The following is an 18,476-nucleotide window of genomic DNA, read 5'->3' on the forward strand; positions in this document are numbered from 1 at the left end:
GGAGGGGTAGATACGCTGGAGGGTAGGGAAATGGTCCAGAGTGACCTAGACAAATTGGAGGATTGGGCCAAAAGAAATCTGATGAGGTTCAACAACGACAAGTGCAAAGTCCTGCACTTAGGACGGAAGAATCCCATGCACTGTTACAGACTAGGGACCGAATGGCTAAGCAGCAGTTCTGCAGAAAAGGACCTAGGGGTTACAGTGGATGAGAAGCTGGATATGAGTCAACCGTGTGCCCTTGTTGCCAAGAAGGATAATGGCATATTGGGCTGCATTGGTAGGGGCATTGCCAGCAGATCGAGGGAGGTGATTATTCCCCTTTATTTGGCACTGGTGAGGCCACATCTGGAGTATTGCCTCCAGTTTTGGGCCCCCCCACTACAGAAAGGATGTGGACAAATTGGAGAGAGTCCAGCGAAGGGCAACGAAAATGATCAGGGGGCTGGGGGTACACATGACTTACGAGGAGAGCCTGAGGGAACTGGGATTGTTTAGTCTGCAGAAGACTGAGGGGGGATTTGATAGCAGCCTTCAACTACCTGAAAGGGGGTTCCAAAGAGGATGGAGCTAGACTGTTCTCAGTGGTGGCAGATGACAGAACAAGGAGCAATGGTCTCAAGTTGCAGTGGGGGAGGTCTAGGTTGGATATTAGGAAACACTGTTTCCCTAGTAGGGTGGTGAAGCACTGGACTGGGTTCCCTAGGGAGGTGGCGGTATCTCTATCCTTAGAGGTGTTTAAGGCCCAACTGGACAAAGCCCTGGCTGGGAGGAGTCACGTGGGGATTGGCCCTGCTCAGAGCAGGGGGTGGGACTAGACAGCTCCTGAGGTCCCTTCCCACCGATACTCTGCGCCCCCCCCCCCTCAGCCCGAGGGGCGGGGCGCGCCGGCTCAGGGCGGTTGCCATAGCAGTGCGCACACGCCGACAACACACGGCCCCTGGGCAAGGGGGGGAAGTAGTTCCGGCTGGAGCGGAAAGTAGTTCCCTGGTGACGGTGCGCGACCTGACCGAAGGGGCTGAACCAAGCGGCATAGAGCCAATCACGGGGAACATTGCGAGGCGCGGAAGAATCTCACGCAGGCTCCTCCCCTTCCTGTGGGGGAGAAGTGACCCAACATCTCCCTCCGCGCGGCAAGCGGGTGGCGTGGGCTCGGCGGCGGCAGCGAGGAGCGGAGGGAGCCGGACCCGGCCGGCCGGGAGACCCTTCCCCCTCCCCCGGCGGCGGGATGTTCAAGAACACGTTCCAGAGCGGCTTCCTCTCCGTGCTGTACAGCATCGGCAGCAAGCCCCTGCAGATCTGGGACAAGAAGGTACCGGGCCCGGGGGGGGGAGCTCTGGGGGCTGGGCCCGGGGGGGCCCCTGCAGATCTGGGACAAGAAGGTACCGGGCCCGGGGGGGGGAGCTGGGCTGGGCCCGGGGGGGCCCCTGCAGATCTGGGACAAGAAGGTACCGGGCCTGGGAGCTGGGCCTGGGGGCCCTGCCGATCTGGGACAAGAAGGTACCGGGCCCGGGGGGGGCCCTGCAGATCTGGGACAAGAAGGTACCGGGCCCGGGGCGGGGGAGCTCTGGGGGCTGGGCCCCGGGGGGCCCCTGCGGATCTGGGACAAGAAGGTACCGGGCCCGGGGGGGGAGCTCTGGGGGCTGGGCCCGGGGGGGCCCCTGCGGATCTGGGACAAGAAGGTGCTGGGCTGGGCCCGGGGGGGGCCCTGCGGATCTGGAACAAGAAGGTACTGGGCCCGGGGGGGCCCCTGCGGATCTGGGACAAGAAGGTACCGGGCCTGGGGGGGTGCTGGGCTGGGCCCCTGCAGGCCTGGGCCAAGAAGGTGGCTGTGGGCTGGCCCCGGGGGTAGGGGGGCTCCTCCAATGCCCGACACCACTTCCCGGGGTGGTGGCAGCAAGAAGCCGCTAGTGGCTCTGATTTCTAGGGGAGGGAGGGTGGGTTCAGGTCCCTGGGACACGTGTGTGTGTTGGGGGGGATACGGACTCCTCCCCCCCGGGGCTTAGGGGCCTCAGTGCCATGTCTGTGCCCGATCAGATCCAGAGAGGTCAGTAATCTGCTGTCCCTATGGCAACAAGCTGCCTGGCAACCTGCATCCCAGGCCTGGGCATCACTGGTTGCTTGGCAGGTTTATGGGGGGGCCTCTTCCGCTCCGGGACAGTTCCTGGAGGGGTGAGCCAATTCCTGACAAGCTGCCCTCCAAATGGAATATGTCCTCATGTATGGGGCAGGGAGCCCAGGACAGGCCAGGGCTATCCTCTCTTGGGGGGGAAAGCACATTCACAAACCAATCTTTCTTTGGGTCTCAGTAAGGAAACTTGGGAACTCCTGTTTTGTAGGTCGTGTGTGTTACTTGTCCTTTGACATAGTTACTGGAGCCAGCTGTGAAGCATTCAAATACCACTGTTTAAAAGACTATATTTGATTGGAAGAGAAAGAATTGTAACCTTCTACTTTGCAGAGCCACTTCTGCAAAACCTAGCCAACTTCTGTCCCATCCATGTAGCTACTTCACAGCTCATCCTTTACAGGTGTGATGGAAGCTGCTGACTAAGTAGTAAGCAACGCATCTGATTTTCAGTTTTAATCGATAACAACCCCCCCCCCAACTCCTTCCCCAAAAAGAAATCAGGGGTTTACCTTGCATAACCCTAGAAATGGTTACTTGTATCTAAAGGCTTGTCTGCACAGAGGAGTAATGCAGACTGTGACGGTTTGATTTCTAAAGCTCACTGCTGTGTTGAATATTAATTGGTCCATGCTGACCCTGCTGGTGCCACTAAAGGTTCCCTAGAGCACTTTAAAATAATGTGGTTTGAAACAGTATTACGTTAATGTGCACTAGAGAACATTACAAAGAGATTACTCATCATTACATTACTGTAATATATGCTATTGTATGTAACTATTACTCGTTACCGTATATGAGAGAGCCCAGGAACCCTGCCACACACACAGTTTTTGGGCACTATGTACAACTGAAAAATTCCTAAATACAAACACTGAAAAATAGAAGCCCTAATGATAAGCAGCAGCATACAGTGTTCTGAAATATAAGAAACAGTCCTCAGAACATCTACCAGCTTTGATCCTCAATGCAGGGATCTTGTCCTTGTCTCAAGAGTGATTGTGTGTTAAGAAGGCAGTGTCTCTCCTTAGAAATACCAAGTTTAGTGCCTGTAGTTTTCTCTTTGACTCATACTGCACTTTGAGTTCCTTGAGAAGAAAAATTTCCCTCCGCACACTATAAAATATGAAGTAGTCAGTGTGAAATCTAGTTATTTGTATCTCATTTTCTAAAATTAAGTATCAGTTTCTACATCTGCCCCAAAATCTCCTTGCCAAATGTTGTGGTCTGAAAATAGCATGTTTCTATTATTAAAAGTTGAATTTTTCCAGTTGCTGTACAAAAGACCCCCACAAACACGGGGTGCTAGCCATAGTGAAATAATGAAAGTGACTGTAAGCAATATGCTGTCAAGTAAACAACCTGGGGGAAAAATAGGTAATTATTTTTTGCTCTGTCAGTTAGTCATCGTGGGTGTTACTTGGAACAGTAGTATGTCAGCCAAAGATGTTTTGTTTTTGTTTATGTTCCTTTTAAAAATGGCCTGCAAAGGGCACTTAAAATGGTGTTTTTTCCCCCTTTAGGATGTATAAAGAAGTCTTGAAAGTGTCTTTTAATTTTTCTACATAGAAATGGCAAGAATGTCAGCGTTAGCCTTTCCTGGTTTTGCTGCAATGCTTCTTAGGCCTCTGGGATGTCTGTCAGCTCTTGCAGGTGTTGAACCTTTAACAGAGACATCCCTTCCCCCAAAGTACTCATTAGTCACTGATGTTATGCAAAAATAAACCCCAAAATAAGTTAGAAACAGTCTGACTAATCTCCTTTCTCCTTCCAATTGCTTCACTATTCAGTCTCTTGTGACATCACAATTTCACTAGCTGTCCATTCACAAGACCTAAAATTCTAAAGTAACTTTGCAGGCAGGAAAACATCTGTTATATGTATAAAACCATTTCAGGCCTTCTCTGTACATCACAGAGCAGCACAAAGAAAAGGGGGGTGGGGTGGGGGCAAGAGCGCAACGTTTTTCCTTTTTGAAGGTGCTCTTTAAATTGGAGGTGTGTTTTGTTACAGATGTCCCTTGTGCTGCTTCAGGGATGTGGGCTAAATATATTAAATAAAGCAAGGCCTATTTGTGGTCTGACAGAGAGCCCGGTGGTGCTTTCAGAGTATACTACAATGGAATGTGTTGCAAACGCCTGTGAGGGCAAAGAAATAACGTTGTTTTTTTAAATGCTATTCAGCTAACATCTGTGCTGTAAGAAATGCTAGCTTTATAAGGCCTCAGTCATGCAACTTCTTGCATGTGAGAAGGCTTCTGTGCCTGCCTGGAGCCTCATTGGGGTTAACAGCAGCAGTCTGTTCGCAAGCAGTTAGTTGCAGGATCAGGGCTGAAATAAACATAACAGATCTAGAGGAAGGCTGAGCCAGTGGATGCTGTGCTGTTCTAAGAAATACTTGTGCCCATAGGGATGTTGTTAACCAGGAGGTTTATAAGCCTTTCTTTTTTCTTTTGTAATGGTCTCATTACAATGTAAGGGCTCCCAAGTCTTGCATCTTGGCAGGGGGATAGACTGGATGACCCTTGCGGTCCCTTCTAACCTATGGTTCTATGATTTGAAGACCTTTGTCTACGCTACCAGGTAAGTCAACATAAGTTACACTACTCCAGCTATGTGAATAACGTAGCTGGAGTCGACGTAGCTTAGGTCAACTTACCGCAGTATCTACACCACGCTGCGTCGACGGGAGATGCTCTTCAGTAGACTTACCTTACTCCTCTCGTACTGGAGTTGATAGAGAGCGTTCTGCGGTTGATTTTGTGGGTCTTCACTAGACCCGCTAAATCGACACCCCGCAGTGTAGACATGGCCTAAGTGAGTGACAGCGCTGGTTAGAGATGGACAGTCTGGGTGGAAATTGTGAAAATGCTCTTACCTTGCCTGCTGACCCATTGTTCTCCCGAGTGCTGGGCCACTCAGATACTTGTCTGTCATGGTGAAGTCTGCTGAACTCTGGTCCAGCTTATTGTGATGGAGGGGTCAATGTCCATTGGAACTAGATTGAAGTCGGGACATTCCTCTCAACTGTGGCTCCCTGCACAGCTGAGCCTCCGTTTCCATCTTACAACTACTCTTAAATTGCTCTTTTAATAATCTATTTTTAAAAGTAAATGGGTTTGTCACTTTCACCTGCACTCTTCTTCTGCTTCTAGTTAGGGGTCTTCAGAGATGTTTAGCATTTCCTGAAGATCCGGGTTCACTGTCAAGAGCTAGTAGTCTTGTTAGGCACTGTGTGTGTGAAGGAAACTGGCAACATAAAGTAAGCTGCACTGGTGTCAGCCCTGCTAAGGTTGTTTACATCAAGGATCTGTACTGGTGTAACTATGCTATTTTCTTAATGTAGATGGAGGGGGAGGGCAAAGACTTTCTGAACATCTTGAAGCATTCGCTTTACAGAGACTAATGTGGATACTGGAAACCTTTCCTTGATTATGCTGTGTGAGCAGTGTGGCTTCCAGCTCCCCTTATGAGTTAGTTTTCATTCCTTCCCTTCTCTCTCTCTCTTCTCCCCCCCCCCGCAGTTAATCTCTCGGCAGGTGGTTTGGCAATGAGGCAGCTCTTTCACTCATCTGCTCTGTACTTAGCATCATGCTCACAGACTTCGTTTCTGGAGTCCAAAGTGGATGCTGCTGCTGAAAATTGAAGTGGACATCCTTGGCTCCCTGAAATAGGGGAAGCGTTAGCTCAGTGGTTCTCAATCTTCTGCACTGGTGAGCCCTTTCACACAGCAAGCCTCTGAGTGCGACCCTCCCCCCCCCCCTTGTACATTTAAAACACTTTGTATATATCTAACACCATTATAAATGCTGGAGGCAAAGCGGGGTTTGGGGTGGAGGCTGACAGCTCACAATCCCCCATGTAATAACCGCGCGACCCCCTGAGGGGTCCCGACCCTCAGTTTGAGAACCCCTGAGCTAGCTGCTAACCCAGCACCATCCTGCCAGAACAGCCACCAGAGCCCCCTAAATACAGAATGTGTTTTCTAGCTCTTTTAGACATTTTTGTGCAGAGCAGATCAGTCTTCAGATCACTTACCCAGGGAGTGCATCCCCTGCCATTTCAGAGTCATCCGGGCCTTTCTGGGAGACCTGTTTTGCAAGGCACTGTCACTATCTCCATTTTAACACTTAGTTAATCAGAACCTCTCAGTTCCTGAGCCCTTGGCTCTCAGATCTCAGGGGAACTCATTGCAAGTTGTTCTGCAGTGGATGGAAACCGTTCAAAGGAACTTATCAAATCAATTGATTCTCTGGATGATTTCTCCAAGTACGCAACTACTGAGACTTTCCTTAAACTGAAAGATAAAGATTAAAAGTTAGAGCATCTTCAAATGCCGTTCTCTAGCAATGCAGTGTATGCCAGTGTTTGGTATTCACCTGAATACCAAATAACTCGTGGAATCTGACCACAGTATACAAATAGCTGTTACTTGCATGGTTTCCCTGACCAGTGTGGAAGGGACTGTTTTCTGGGAGCCACATTAGAAAACCCTGCTATAGCCCATGTATGGGTGGAATATCGCACAGTCAGACTAGCTTGATCCTCGAGGGAGAGGAGAATCTCTGCCTGCAGTGGTCAGGGGAATGGTGCTAGCAACAGCAGAGTATAAACACAGCAGTTGCTAGCATAGTTCCAGCCACAGATAATGACCTAACCGTGTCTGCACTGATGCTGGACAGTAATTAAATACTTGTTGGTGCCTCTAGAGGTCGCCCTCAGCCTATTTAATTCACTATTCACCACTTGGACTGAACTTGAATTCTTCGATCAAGGGCTGAGTTAATTTTAAATTTCTCCAATCTTCTAGTTACACTGATCTAAGGTGTTACTAGTAACAATAGTAGGTAAAAAATATGTCATATGAAACTGATGTTTTTAAAAAGTTGATTGCGTCTCTTGAAGTCCAGCTATTTTTGAGCGTGTGAATAAGCATTTTATTGTCTTGAGTGCAGGCAGGTTAATAATTAGTAAATTAGTGTAAATCAGAATAGGATTATCCATTTATATGGATGATGATATCCACAGTTGGATAAAATAGGACTTGATAGGATTTTTTTCTCTCTACTTCCAAAAAAGTCATCTTTGGGTTGTGACAATGTATAGAAAATGTTAGCTCAAAATTAGTTTTTCTGGAAGTGTAACTTCTGAGCATTGAAAGTTACAACAAAAATCCCTTCACTTTAACTGCACTGGTCATTGCAGAGCATCTGCTGTAATCTATAGTTATAAACATTCTCTTTCCATGACATCGAAAGATCCCTCGCTGAGCAATGCTGCTGTAACCTATGAAATCAGTGTTAACTGTTATCAGAATGTCAGCCTCTGGGGGAGTGATATGCAAGGGGTGGGGTGTTAAGTAATAGTATCCAGAGCCTTTCAGCTGTCTTCTCTTCTGAGAGTCATAAGAACAACCATATTGGGTCAGACCAAAGGTCTATCACCCCAGTATCCTGTCCTCTGACAGTGGCCAATGGCAGGTGCCACCCAAAGGGAATGAACAGAACAGGTTATCATCAAGTGAGCCATGCCCTGTCACCTATTCCCAGCTTCTGGCAAACAGAGGCTAGGGACACCATGCCTGCCCATCCTGGCAAATAGCCATTAGTCAGACTAGCTCTGGTTGATAAGCTAGTTCTGGTGACTCTTTAGAGGCCTTTGTGAAACAAGTTGGTTGTCCGCACACTTATCCCAGTTTTTAGGGGAGGTTTGGGGATCAATGTCTGAGTGCCAATAGAGTTCTTTGGAGGTGTGTGTGTGTGTGTGTGATGCTGCTCTCTCCGTGTACCCCACGTTGGTTTTGATAGGGTAGGAGATGAGTTGATTAGCTAGCAAACTATTGTTGTTTTGTAGACTAGTCTACTTCATCTCTAAATGTTGGCATCCCAAATTCTTTGTAATTCTTAATATATGCTGCCCTTGGATGCATACCATGACTATGCCCTCCGCCTGCTTCGCTGTCTCATGCATGCTTTTCTCTGTTGTCCTGCCTACCTTATATCTTTCCTCTTGTCTCTTCATCCTGCTCCTAGGAATGTTGTATGAGAAGAAACGCATTCCCTCTGTAATCCTTCAGTGTATCTCTTGCGTTCGGAGAGAGAAACTGGCTTTCATGGACCATGACTAGTCAATTCACGTTGCACTAAATTGACCTGGTGGCAGAAGGAAAAGAACAATCTTTTACTAGTCAAATATTGATTAACTAATGAACTATCATCCATACTGGGAGTCTCACTGAACCTTCCCTATCTCCACTTTTCATCACTAAGAAATCTTGGGCTACCAATGGTACAGTCTTGGGATTACCAATGGTTAAGCTCCTTCGTTTTCAGTTTAAAGCAATTTTTTTACCAAAAAAATCCCAGGTTTTACAGAAAGTATTGTTTTTTCTCTGATTTTCACCCTACTGTCCTTCAAATATATAAAAAAAACTTGTTTTATTAGGAAAATAAAATACATTGCATAAGATGTGTATTACAATAATGCATCAGTCTGTGAATATGCAAAGCCGTCTGTTGAAGTACGGCTCTGTATTAGTCTAGAAGATAAACACAATAAATAAGCAGGCATGCAGGCAAGCTCTGAAGTGCGTGCGCATCTGAATGTCCTGATGAATCTCATGCCCGCCACATACACATTTCAGCTACATGCAAGACTATAGGAGAATGGGTCTTGGAAAAGACTCCTTAAAAAGCTTGCTGCGAGCCTCCGCTACGCAGGACTTTGGGAAGTTACACTGAAGGACTTCACATAAGACAGTGAGTGTTTATAAATATTTTTAAATATTGGGCCCAATTATTAAATGTTAATATAGTTCTAAGTCTACAACAGTAAACTGTTTATTCAAACACAAAGTTTTATTTGGGGTTTGAAGGGATATTGTTTTCCTAAACTCAGAAGTGGCAGCATTGTGTTTTTGAGTTCTGTTTTAGCTCTGCAGCAAACCGCATTGAATTCTGTTAAAGCATTCATCTACTGGATACTTTTTTCCCCCTGTCCTTTCTCCACCAAACTAAACTCTGATATTTACCCAGAACAATCTTTAGTTTTTTTGCACCGATTTTTCAGCTGTTTTTGTTGTGGTGGTAATAAACACTGATAAATTCCCAGGAAAAATTAAATAAAATCAAAACCGAAAACAAAGGGGCCTACCATGGTGAAAGCTGTAATGTAACCTGCGAGCAGGTATTCTTACTGCTGCGCTCTAAGCTGGCTAACCATGGTACTTTCCCAGTGCTCAATCAGAATGTTGCATCCTTGTTTCCAGGATTTAATTTCGATAGAGCCTATTGCTGCTGCTAATATAGAGAACTCCACATTAGTCTTCTAATGGATGATTCCAGTTGCAGCTGACAAAAACATCAAATCATCTGAACATTGCCATGTTAGTTTCTTTTAGACAGACGTATAAATAAATGGGAGATGTATTTGGTGCAGAAGAGGCATAGGATTGAAGAACAGGAATACGCTGCTATCCCTTGAGGAGTCTCTCTCTGGCATCTTCTTTATCTGTGATGGCTCGGAATAGGATTAAAAACATGGTCTGTCAGTCCATGCTAGCATTCCTACCACTACCAGCATCCATTTCAGGTGATCTGAATAGAAACATCCTTAAAGACCAGAGAGAGGTGGGCTCCTGTTTGCCGTTCTTATTTCTCTTTTAGCAAACACGCGCATTATTATCCACTATAGGTCCATCTAGAGCAACTGACTAAGCAATTTGCAGATGAATTGCTGGTTTTGTAAATCATTTTATTACCTATGACTGGAATCCTCCCATTAGATGTTTAATGTGGTTCTGTATTTTAGCAGCAGAGTGGTGCTCTCATGGATTCACAGGGTTGCAATGTGCTGACTCTGCACGAGGAAGTGGGTGATTTAATTAGCAGAAGTACCTTTAAATGCAGATCTTGTGTTTTTTAATGTGGAACGAGCTTTTTCGTTAAAAAATGAACTCACAAATCCTGAGAGTCAGCATAAGTTGGCTGTTGAGAAGAGTAAGCGTGAGTTACTGTGCCAGTTCCTATTCTGGCCTTCCTGCACTGTGCAGGGACCTGGCTGTGAGTAACTTTACTGGATCATTGCAGAGCTCATATCACCTCTAAGTCATGGGTTTTTTCCCCTCTAGCCATACTGTGTTATTAGTGTGACTTAAAACAAGCTTTCTTCATCCGTTGCTGCTGTTTGCCTGAGCGCACCAGGCGGCAGTGTCCAGCCCTAGCAATGGGCAGTAACACACAGGAGGTAAAAGTCCTGTAAGTGGAGAGGGTGTTCTGGGTGTGGATGCACTGGCCTGCAGGAGTCATGGATTAATGAGGGAAGAAATAGACCTGGGTTTCCTGTAGCTTTTGCTACAACCTTGCATTCCTTTCCCTGGTTTGGTTTAACTTAGTACTTGTCTGGCTTGAGCATTCTTTGGGCCTTCATATACTAGGCTTAAATGCATCAGAGTGACTCAGCATGCAGTTTGCTGTGTATTGATGTGCTTCGGCAAGGTACTGTTTCTGGCCTCTGACGCCAGCATCTGGGGAGTTGACATTGGACCTTGCGGACTCTCAGTGAAGGCGTTTGCTGGCAGTGTGTCCTGTAGTAGTAATTGCAGTTATAGTTGCATGGGATGATGGAAGGAGGCCATCTGATTTCTGCATGTGACTGCCGAGAGGTGTTCTTGTGAGATGTCTTTCTAGCGTGCTCTTGTGGGCTGGGAGATCTCGCCTGCTTTTCAGGAATGGCAGTTGTCTTTCATCTCTCCTGTGGCTAACGAACTGTTCCACTTTCTCTTGTTCTAGGTGCGGAATGGCCATATCAAAAGAATCACCGATAACGATATCCAGTCACTGGTGCTGGAGATTGAAGGAACAAACGTCAGGTAGAGTAAGAGGCCATTTTTTCCCCTAACATGCTATGGGCCGTTAGCTCCTCAAACAGAATGAATGATCATGGTGCCACTTCAGTCATCTTGTCTTTCCCAAAGACTATTAATCTCCCCCCAGGCTTATTGATGAGATTCTTCTCTATCAAGTGGCCCCTTCTGTAGCACCGTTATGGCATGGCCCGTTCTAGCTCCGTTTTTATTCCCAGACATTTTGGTTTTTGCTGGAGCTTTTAAAATGCTTATAGAGCTCTGGAGGTAAACCGAGCTCTCTGACTGTCAGTGATGTCTTCCCTCTCTCAGCAAGTCCTAGTAATATCCAGGTGTTCTCTTTTTCGCCTTATAGAACTTGCGTTTCTTATTAGAGACAATCTGGGGCATTGTAGCCCAAGGGTTATCTAGTGCCAGGGGAGAGCTGAATTGTAGCAAAAGCAATGCACTGTCTCTTGCATCTGGTTGTCCTAAGACCCACTCGTTCCCTCAGTGAAAGATTTGCAGCAGGAAGCTGAAATAGAAGAGGCTTTTGTTTACAAGACACACGGATTTTAGAGCTTGTCAGACCTTTGGCCCAAAGTTGTGGGGCTGTTCGGCTCTAACTCTTCCTTAAACGTGCAGTGCTTGGGAGTTGCTGCTCTATTGTTGTGGGGGCGCTACCTGCTTAGATCAAGGGCTGAGGGGGTCTAGTGCTGTGGGCTTGAAGTGTGAACAGGAAGCTCTCATGATAACCGTAGAGTGTCCTATTAACCTGGTGGGGAAGGAAGAGTGTATTTGTCCTAGTCCTCCCCACCCACTGGAGTGGAACAGTCCAGTCTTTCACTGAGGCCCCCACTGGTCCGATCTGCCTGGCTAGGTGTGTTCGGGTGATCTGATTGGCTGAGCACTCCTTAGTACTCCATATGAGCAAAGGGTAGCGAACCGGTCCACCGTGTGAAATTGCAAAGGGGTCAGCAGAGCATAGCGCATCCATGCAAGATAGTAACCAGAAGAGTGTCTCTAAGTGGCCTGCAATTTTTACCTCTGCTAGTGACTAGGAGACAGACAAAGGGGTGGGAGCTTCAGACCATCCAAGTTATATGGAATCAGTTAAACCCTGTGGTTTGTGTACTCCTTAAACCTGGAAAGCTTAATCTAATAGAAGGGCTTCCTGGCTAATTCCTCTTGCACATGGATCTGTCTCCGAATGTGCCCTATTGATACATCTGCCATGTACCAGGCAGACTGACATAAGGAGCTAGAAATATTGTGTCTCTTTCCCTCCCAGTACCACGTACATCACCTGCCCTGCTGACCCAAAGAAGACACTGGGCATCAAACTGCCCTTCCTGGTGATGATCATTAAGAACCTAAAGAAATACTTCACCTTTGAAGTGCAGGTGAGTGGGGTACCATTCAGAGCTGCCTCAATAGGGGTTAGAGAGGGGAGTATGCCCCAGTCCCCAATAACTGCTGGGTATAAAGAGAGTCTGGAGACTCCAGCACTGTAATATCTGAGCACTTTGCAGAAACTAATGAATCTCTTCTTCTCACTTCTGTGAGATAGAGAAATATTATCCCTGTTTGACATTGGCCCTAAGTAGTGGTGGCCTAGTGGACAGAACACAGGACTGTGACTTAGGAGGCCTGGGTTCTATTCTTGGCTCACCTGCTATTCTCCTGGTGACTGTGGACAAGTCATTTCTCCTCTGTGCCTCAGTTTCCCAATCTGTAAAATGAAGCCCTTTGAGATCTGCAGATGAAAAGCATATAGAAGAGCCAGGGAGGATTATTATGGTGATGAAGTGACTTGTCCAAGGTGACACAGGTAGTCTGTGGCAGAGCCAGATCTCCTAGTCCAGTGCATCAACCACAAAATCTTCCTTTTTTTCCCCCGTCAACCCCTTAGTATCAAGCCCTCTCTACCATTGCAGCCTGATCCCATGAGTCTTGTGGCTCAGAGTTTAGGGGCACCAGTCAGGCCATGAGAGAATGTAGTGACCATGTTTGAAACCCAGGTTTTCATGTTGCGTCTAGGCACTGACTTATAAATGTTCTAGCTGTAAAGTGGAGGGGAAAGTCCTGTCCTACAGAACCTCCTAGAGTCTGACTCTGGGTTGGAGACTGCCTGTCTTGAGTGACAGGCTGTCTTTTTCCTCTGCATCAGGTGTTGGATGATAAGAACGTGCGCAGGCGCTTCCGGGCAAGTAACTACCAGAGCACAACCCGGGTGAAACCCTTCATCTGCACCATGCCCATGCGGCTGGATGACGGCTGGAACCAAATTCAGTTCAACCTGTCCGATTTCACACGCCGCGCCTATGGCACGAACTACATCGAGACCCTGAGGGTCCAGGTATGAGCTAGGCCAAGCTGATGCCAGGGAGCCTACTTCTGAGAGGTCAGGGCTCCCCGCTCTCCATAGCCGTAGAGATCATGCCCTGCAGTCTCCTTTCTTGCTAGCCAGGAGATTGGGCTGCTGGAGTCCAAGCAGAACAGGCACCTGGACTCCACCCCGTTTGGCTTCTTAGCTAGTTACCTGTCTTAACTGTGCTAGTGACTTCATGTATTAGTGATGGGGGACTACACTGGGCCTCAGCCCTGCCCCACTCTTAATTCAGCTGCTTCTCAGATGATGGAACTAGCTTCATGCATGGTCTCTTCCCACCAGCCTTCAGCTACATGAGGAAGCTGGGGAGATGCTTTCTCTGGGGTCTGGTGATATTTAAGTCTATTTGGGATGCCAGGCACACATCTGACAGTGGGCTGGCAGCCCTTATTCTCATTCCTATGCAGGGAAATCCTAAGGAGGGGTGGAATTTCCGTTTTCTCCTCAGCAACATTGAGGACTGATAAAGAAAGGAGCAGTAGGGAGCAGAGAGGGGGGTAATTGTGAGGAACCTTGTGTCATCTGGCAGCCAGTGCAGAGCTGATCCTGTGGAGTCTCCAGTGCTCTGCCCTGATCTCTTTAGCCAGCTCCCAGACACGTGCCATCTACTGAATGTGTTCCTGAACAATGAAAGGTGCTAGTATAGGACCGAGCAAGAACCAGCTCTGCTACCATCTCTGAGCCTGTGCCAATCACATGAGCAACAGTGCTGGAAACTCTGAAAGATGTTCCGACCCAATTAGACACTGCTTCCCAGGTTCTCGTCCTCCCTAAACAGCTACCTTGCTGTTTATCATGACCCTTTTTCAGTCAGTTTTCAGCCCAGGTAACAGTACTTGAGATTTCATGAGACACTGGAACATCCAGCTATAAAAACCAAGAGCATGATGGGTGACTAGGACACTTCAGAAGAGGGTGGAGGAGTTGCTGCTACCTTTTAAAGCTGCTAGGAAGAAAGATGGGGGAATAGGATACCCCCAGGAAGACTTGACACGGCCTCTGGGGCAGTCAGCAGATCAGCGTAATGCCGGCAGCACTGATCACCAAAGTGGATTTTCTGGATCTGGGATTCTTAGATGATGGGAGAGTTCCGTAACTGATGTGTTGCAAGCCAAGCCACCGTCAAGCTGGAGGGGAGAAGTATAAAGAGAGGATGTTAAAGATGCAGCCAATTCTCTCCGTCTTTCCATCACCAGATCCATGCGAACTGTCGCATCCGGAGGGTGTATTTCTCTGACAGACTGTACTCGGAGGATGAGCTTCCAGCTGAGTTCAAGCTGTACCTTCCTGTTCAGAACAAGGCCAAGGTGAGCTAGCCTGATGAGGAGGGAGAAGTGGGGAAGCAGCAGCTAGGGCCATCACAAAAATCTCTCTCCTTTGTGTAGCATTTCCTCCTCCCTCCTGAGGTTTTAGCAATAAGAGGCCCCCACATAATATTTGTATCAGAAAAGCATTTGCCCTTTGCTCATGGTAGGGAACATGCCCTTGCCACTTATGCCAATCACTGGCTCCCGACTATTAAAATCAGTAGCAATATCTCCAATTGTTTACTGATTGGCAGCCTTGCCCGGGAAGCAGAGCACTGAAGTTGATGGAGTCTTGGTTCCTTTCCCCGCCCCTAGAAAGAGGCCTTCCAAATTTCGTGGGGAAGGGAGTGTGCGGGATGGTTCCCCTGCTGTGGTCTGTGCTCCTCCTGTTCTGGGGTTGAACCCCAGAAGCTGCCACTCTGTTGCTGGTGAGAGATGATAGAATTGCTGCCAAACTGGCTGTTGCTGATGACCTCATCCAAGCAGAGGTGCTAGCCTCTGTTTCCTCGTTCCCTGGTCACTTACCTTCTCTCCCATAGAGTTTCACTCCGATTCCTGTCCCTGCCTGACTCTGGGAGCATCATTGCTGGGGAAGGGGAAGAAGGATGAGTGTGTTGCCTTAGAGTAGGGAGAGGTGCTGCAGTGTCCTTGGGGTGAGTGGGAGAGGATCCCGCTGGATCAGTCTCCAGTGATCAGTCTAGTTTCAGTATCAGTATTGAGGGGCTTTATAGATAAATGTCCAGTCCTCCTTCACCAGACACCCTCATGATGAAAGCACTTCTGGGTTGGGCAGAATAAGACAGATGGGTAGGAACTTGGAGGAACTTCTCAAGAGAGTGCATCTTCTCTCCCCGCCCCAAGGAGACTGATGTTTATTTAGGGGTAGGTCGAGGGCTGTGTTAACGATCGCATGCTGCAAAGGTCATGGCAATAGCATGTGGCCAGCAATGAGGATAGTTTAGGGCTGCCAATGGAGCATTCCCTTCTGTACAATCACACGCAGCATGGGGCACGGCGGAATAGGAGTGTCAGATGCTGGTCGCTTAATACTGTCTCCTTTGTGCCCCCTCAGCAATAAACTGCATTGGAAAGAAACACGAGGAACGCGCCATGGCTCGGTATGAACATGAAGGCAGGTGGAGGAGAATGTCCTAATGAAACACAATTAGCTAAATTCACTCTGCCTAGGGTAACTATTGAATAATTTGGTATCCCTTTCCTGGGCAGGACACAACTAACCATGTAATAATACTGGAATTGCATTGTACGTCCATAGGTAGCACAGAATCAGAGTATTTATCTGGCTGTTCCTAAAAGCGGAGTCTAAACACTGCGAGTGACGCGGTACCTAATCTTTGCCTCGCTTGGGGGAGTTACCAAGTCAATGAGAGTAGCGTGTCTGAAGAGAGGATCTGGTGTGGAATTACAGGGTTAAGTGTGCCCTCTCAAAGATACCAATGTGTTTTTCCTTTCCTGGTTTTCCATCTTTATTTTATATGTGCTCTAAATATGGATGTAATACTCACACTTTGAAAGTTATTAAACATTTGATTCTGTTTGTAAGTGTGTCCAGGCATCTCCCTCCTTTGATGGTGCTCTTTCACTCACAGATGGTTGGACTTAAAAAGCTCTGAGGAATCGCTTTAGCAGCCCAGATGTTACTATTGCCTCTGAATTCCACTTGGCTTGGCAGCCTGCTCCCCAGAGCCCCAGCAGTGCTGTGGCTAGAGGTGCACTAGCCACATCATACAGGGCAACTTCAACCTTGTGGGCAGAATCTACCCAAGGGTGGCTCTCCATGTGGACTGCTCATCCCTGAAGATGGGTCTGAACCCTTCATGTAAGTCTCTTATAAATAAGCCAACTTTCTCAGGAGCCGCAAATCAGTCGGTTTTATCTGCACACGATGGAAAGATTCACTCGGTTATCGGTATATTTATAGAACCTGTTCTAGCTCTGACTAGCCTTCCAACAGCCACTTCTAGGGAAGGGCACAACATAACATAAACATTAACAGTTGCTCCTTTCCTTTGGAGCTTTCGCAGAGCAGCTGAACAGGAGCTAAAGCAGCGTTTTCCTGTTCTAAACCAGCCTTTTTCCTCTCTCAAACCAATCTGGATGAGTGTCGTTTCCGTTCTATGTCAGTCTTAACAAAATGTGAGCAAACTTATGTCCGTAATGCAAGCTAAGCAGTGACAGACAGACCTTCTCTCCCTGGGTCTAATGGGGGAGGTGGCTTTTGACAAGGAGGCTGAAATTTACCCCCTCAGAATTGCTTGTAGAGCACGTCCGGCAGGAGACATCTGGGGGTGTTTTAACAACGGAATTTCCAGGTAGCTTTGATTAATAAATGAACGTGGGAGCGGATATAAAAGATGGGAGGCATCAATCCTGCACTGACGCCCTTAGTCTTGGCTTCAGACTTGTTTAATTTCCGCCCATCTGCTCAGTGCCAAGTCTGCCCTTAATGAAGTTCATCTGTAATCCCTCCAGAGACATTTACTGAGCTTGCCAAAGGCCGCACTTGACTGCCCCCGTACCCCATCTCCACAGAGTCGGGGGACGACACAACAGGGCTCAGGCTTGAAGCTGCTGCTGTGTCTGAACTTGTTGATTTACTTAAAAGGGCAGCATACTTAAAGTGGGGTCAATGTACTTAAAAGGGCAACGCGCGTCTCTGTCTCGCACACATGGTGTGTGTCTCTGTCACCACCCAACACACATTGGTGGTGGTGATGTAACTTCTTGATTCTTCTTTCAAAGTGTTGTTTTACTGTTTTGACTGGTTTATGTATTTCATAAGTTTTATTTCTCTTATGCTTAAATTTAATTATTTGAGTAGTGAGTTTTCAAGTGCCTAACCTGTCCTGGCTGGAGTAATTATCCCTATGGTAACTTTAAATAAATAAATATCTATCTATCTAGGTTTTTGGTTTCTACTGGTGGCGCACATCTGCACATTACCTCGATATTGGTGCACATAACAAAATTCATTCCACACATAGGTGGAGAAAATTAGAGGGAACACTGCCCCGAGCTGATCTTTGTCTTCAGTGGGATGCCATCCTAACTCATTCTTCCAGCTGTATCCTGCTGGAATAAACTGATGGCCACAAAGTTTCTCAATAGTTTTAATGCAAACCAAAAAATGATAATATTTTCCTATTTGTGTTGGTGCTGCTGCAGGTGTAAATGGTCCTTCCCTTTTGGGTCAGACAACATTGGATTCACAAAGCGTAGTTCAACCAAGCGCCTCTCCTAGTGCTGCTCTCTGATGGCTGCTTTAGCTGTCATCGGACAAGAGGGAGAACTTGATAGCACCATCCAACAGGGACTGAGTACGCTGGCATATAAGAGCCTTGATCTCTGAGGACTAAGACACGCAGTAGGTGTTCTCCTGAGAGAAGACATGCACCAGAATACTTACTAGTGTTAAAGGTCCATCCTTAACCGCTGGTCAATAGCACAGTATCTTAGGCCCAACTAGGCTATGCTCTCCTAAGAGCTCTCGCTGTGACTGGTGCTCGTGGGTGCAGGAGGGAAGGTAGCAGCTCTGGTATCAATCACTTCCATGAATATTTCTGTCAATAAATGTTCTGTGCACCTGTACAAGGTAGCTATCGAATGAGCGTTCTCCTGGGTTCCCCTCTGCTGGGTTACACGAGAGCCTGGGTTCAGATGGCAGTGACACCTCGGGAAAGGAAGGAATTGGCTGTCCTGCAAAACAAGGCAGCAGAGGGAAGGGAAATCTAAAATACTCTTGTTAATTCCTACTTTCTGGGGCAGCCAGCCCCTTCCTCTGGTTTCT

The 18,476-nt window shown here is 47.3% G+C and overlaps 1 protein-coding gene across 4 annotated transcripts; it reads left to right on the forward strand.

Moving 5' to 3' along the window:
- Positions 1-1,034: 1,034 nt before the first annotated feature.
- CFAP20 (cilia and flagella associated protein 20) lies at positions 1,035-16,231 on the forward strand. 4 transcript variants are annotated; one of them, XM_039503768.1, is made up of 6 exons: positions 1,045-1,312; positions 10,917-10,996; positions 12,261-12,372; positions 13,140-13,328; positions 14,558-14,668; positions 15,741-16,231. In XM_039503768.1, exons 1-6 carry the CDS (start codon positions 1,229-1,231, stop codon positions 15,744-15,746), a joined length of 582 nt encoding a protein of 193 aa, XP_039359702.1. In that variant the 5' UTR covers positions 1,045-1,228; the 3' UTR covers positions 15,747-16,231. The 4 variants fall into 4 exon arrangements, with proteins under 4 accessions (XP_039359700.1, XP_039359702.1, XP_039359704.1 ...); XM_039503770.1 differs by lacking the exon at positions 1,045-1,312 and adding an exon at positions 1,430-1,448; XM_039503769.1 differs by lacking the exon at positions 1,045-1,312 and adding an exon at positions 1,525-1,542.
- The last annotated feature ends 2,245 nt before the right edge of the window (positions 16,232-18,476 follow it).

Source organism: Mauremys reevesii, linkage group 16, assembly GCF_016161935.1.
Source record: "Mauremys reevesii isolate NIE-2019 linkage group 16, ASM1616193v1, whole genome shotgun sequence".
Taxonomy (NCBI): Eukaryota; Metazoa; Chordata; order Testudines; family Geoemydidae; genus Mauremys; species Mauremys reevesii.

What these genes read in the sequence shown, in the direction of transcription:
- CFAP20 (XM_039503766.1), top strand. Translation starts at nt 1,229, where the DNA reads ATGTTCAAGAACACGTTCCAGAGCGGCTTCCTCTCCGTGCTGTACAGC. An exon ending in ACTTCACCTTTGAAGTGCAG is followed by an intron (nt 12,373 to 13,139) that starts GTGAGTGGGGTA and finishes CCTCTGCATCAG; the next exon opens with GTGTTGGATGATAAGAACGT. An exon ending in TCGAGACCCTGAGGGTCCAG is followed by an intron (nt 13,329 to 14,557) that starts GTATGAGCTAGG and finishes TTCCATCACCAG; the next exon opens with ATCCATGCGAACTGTCGCAT.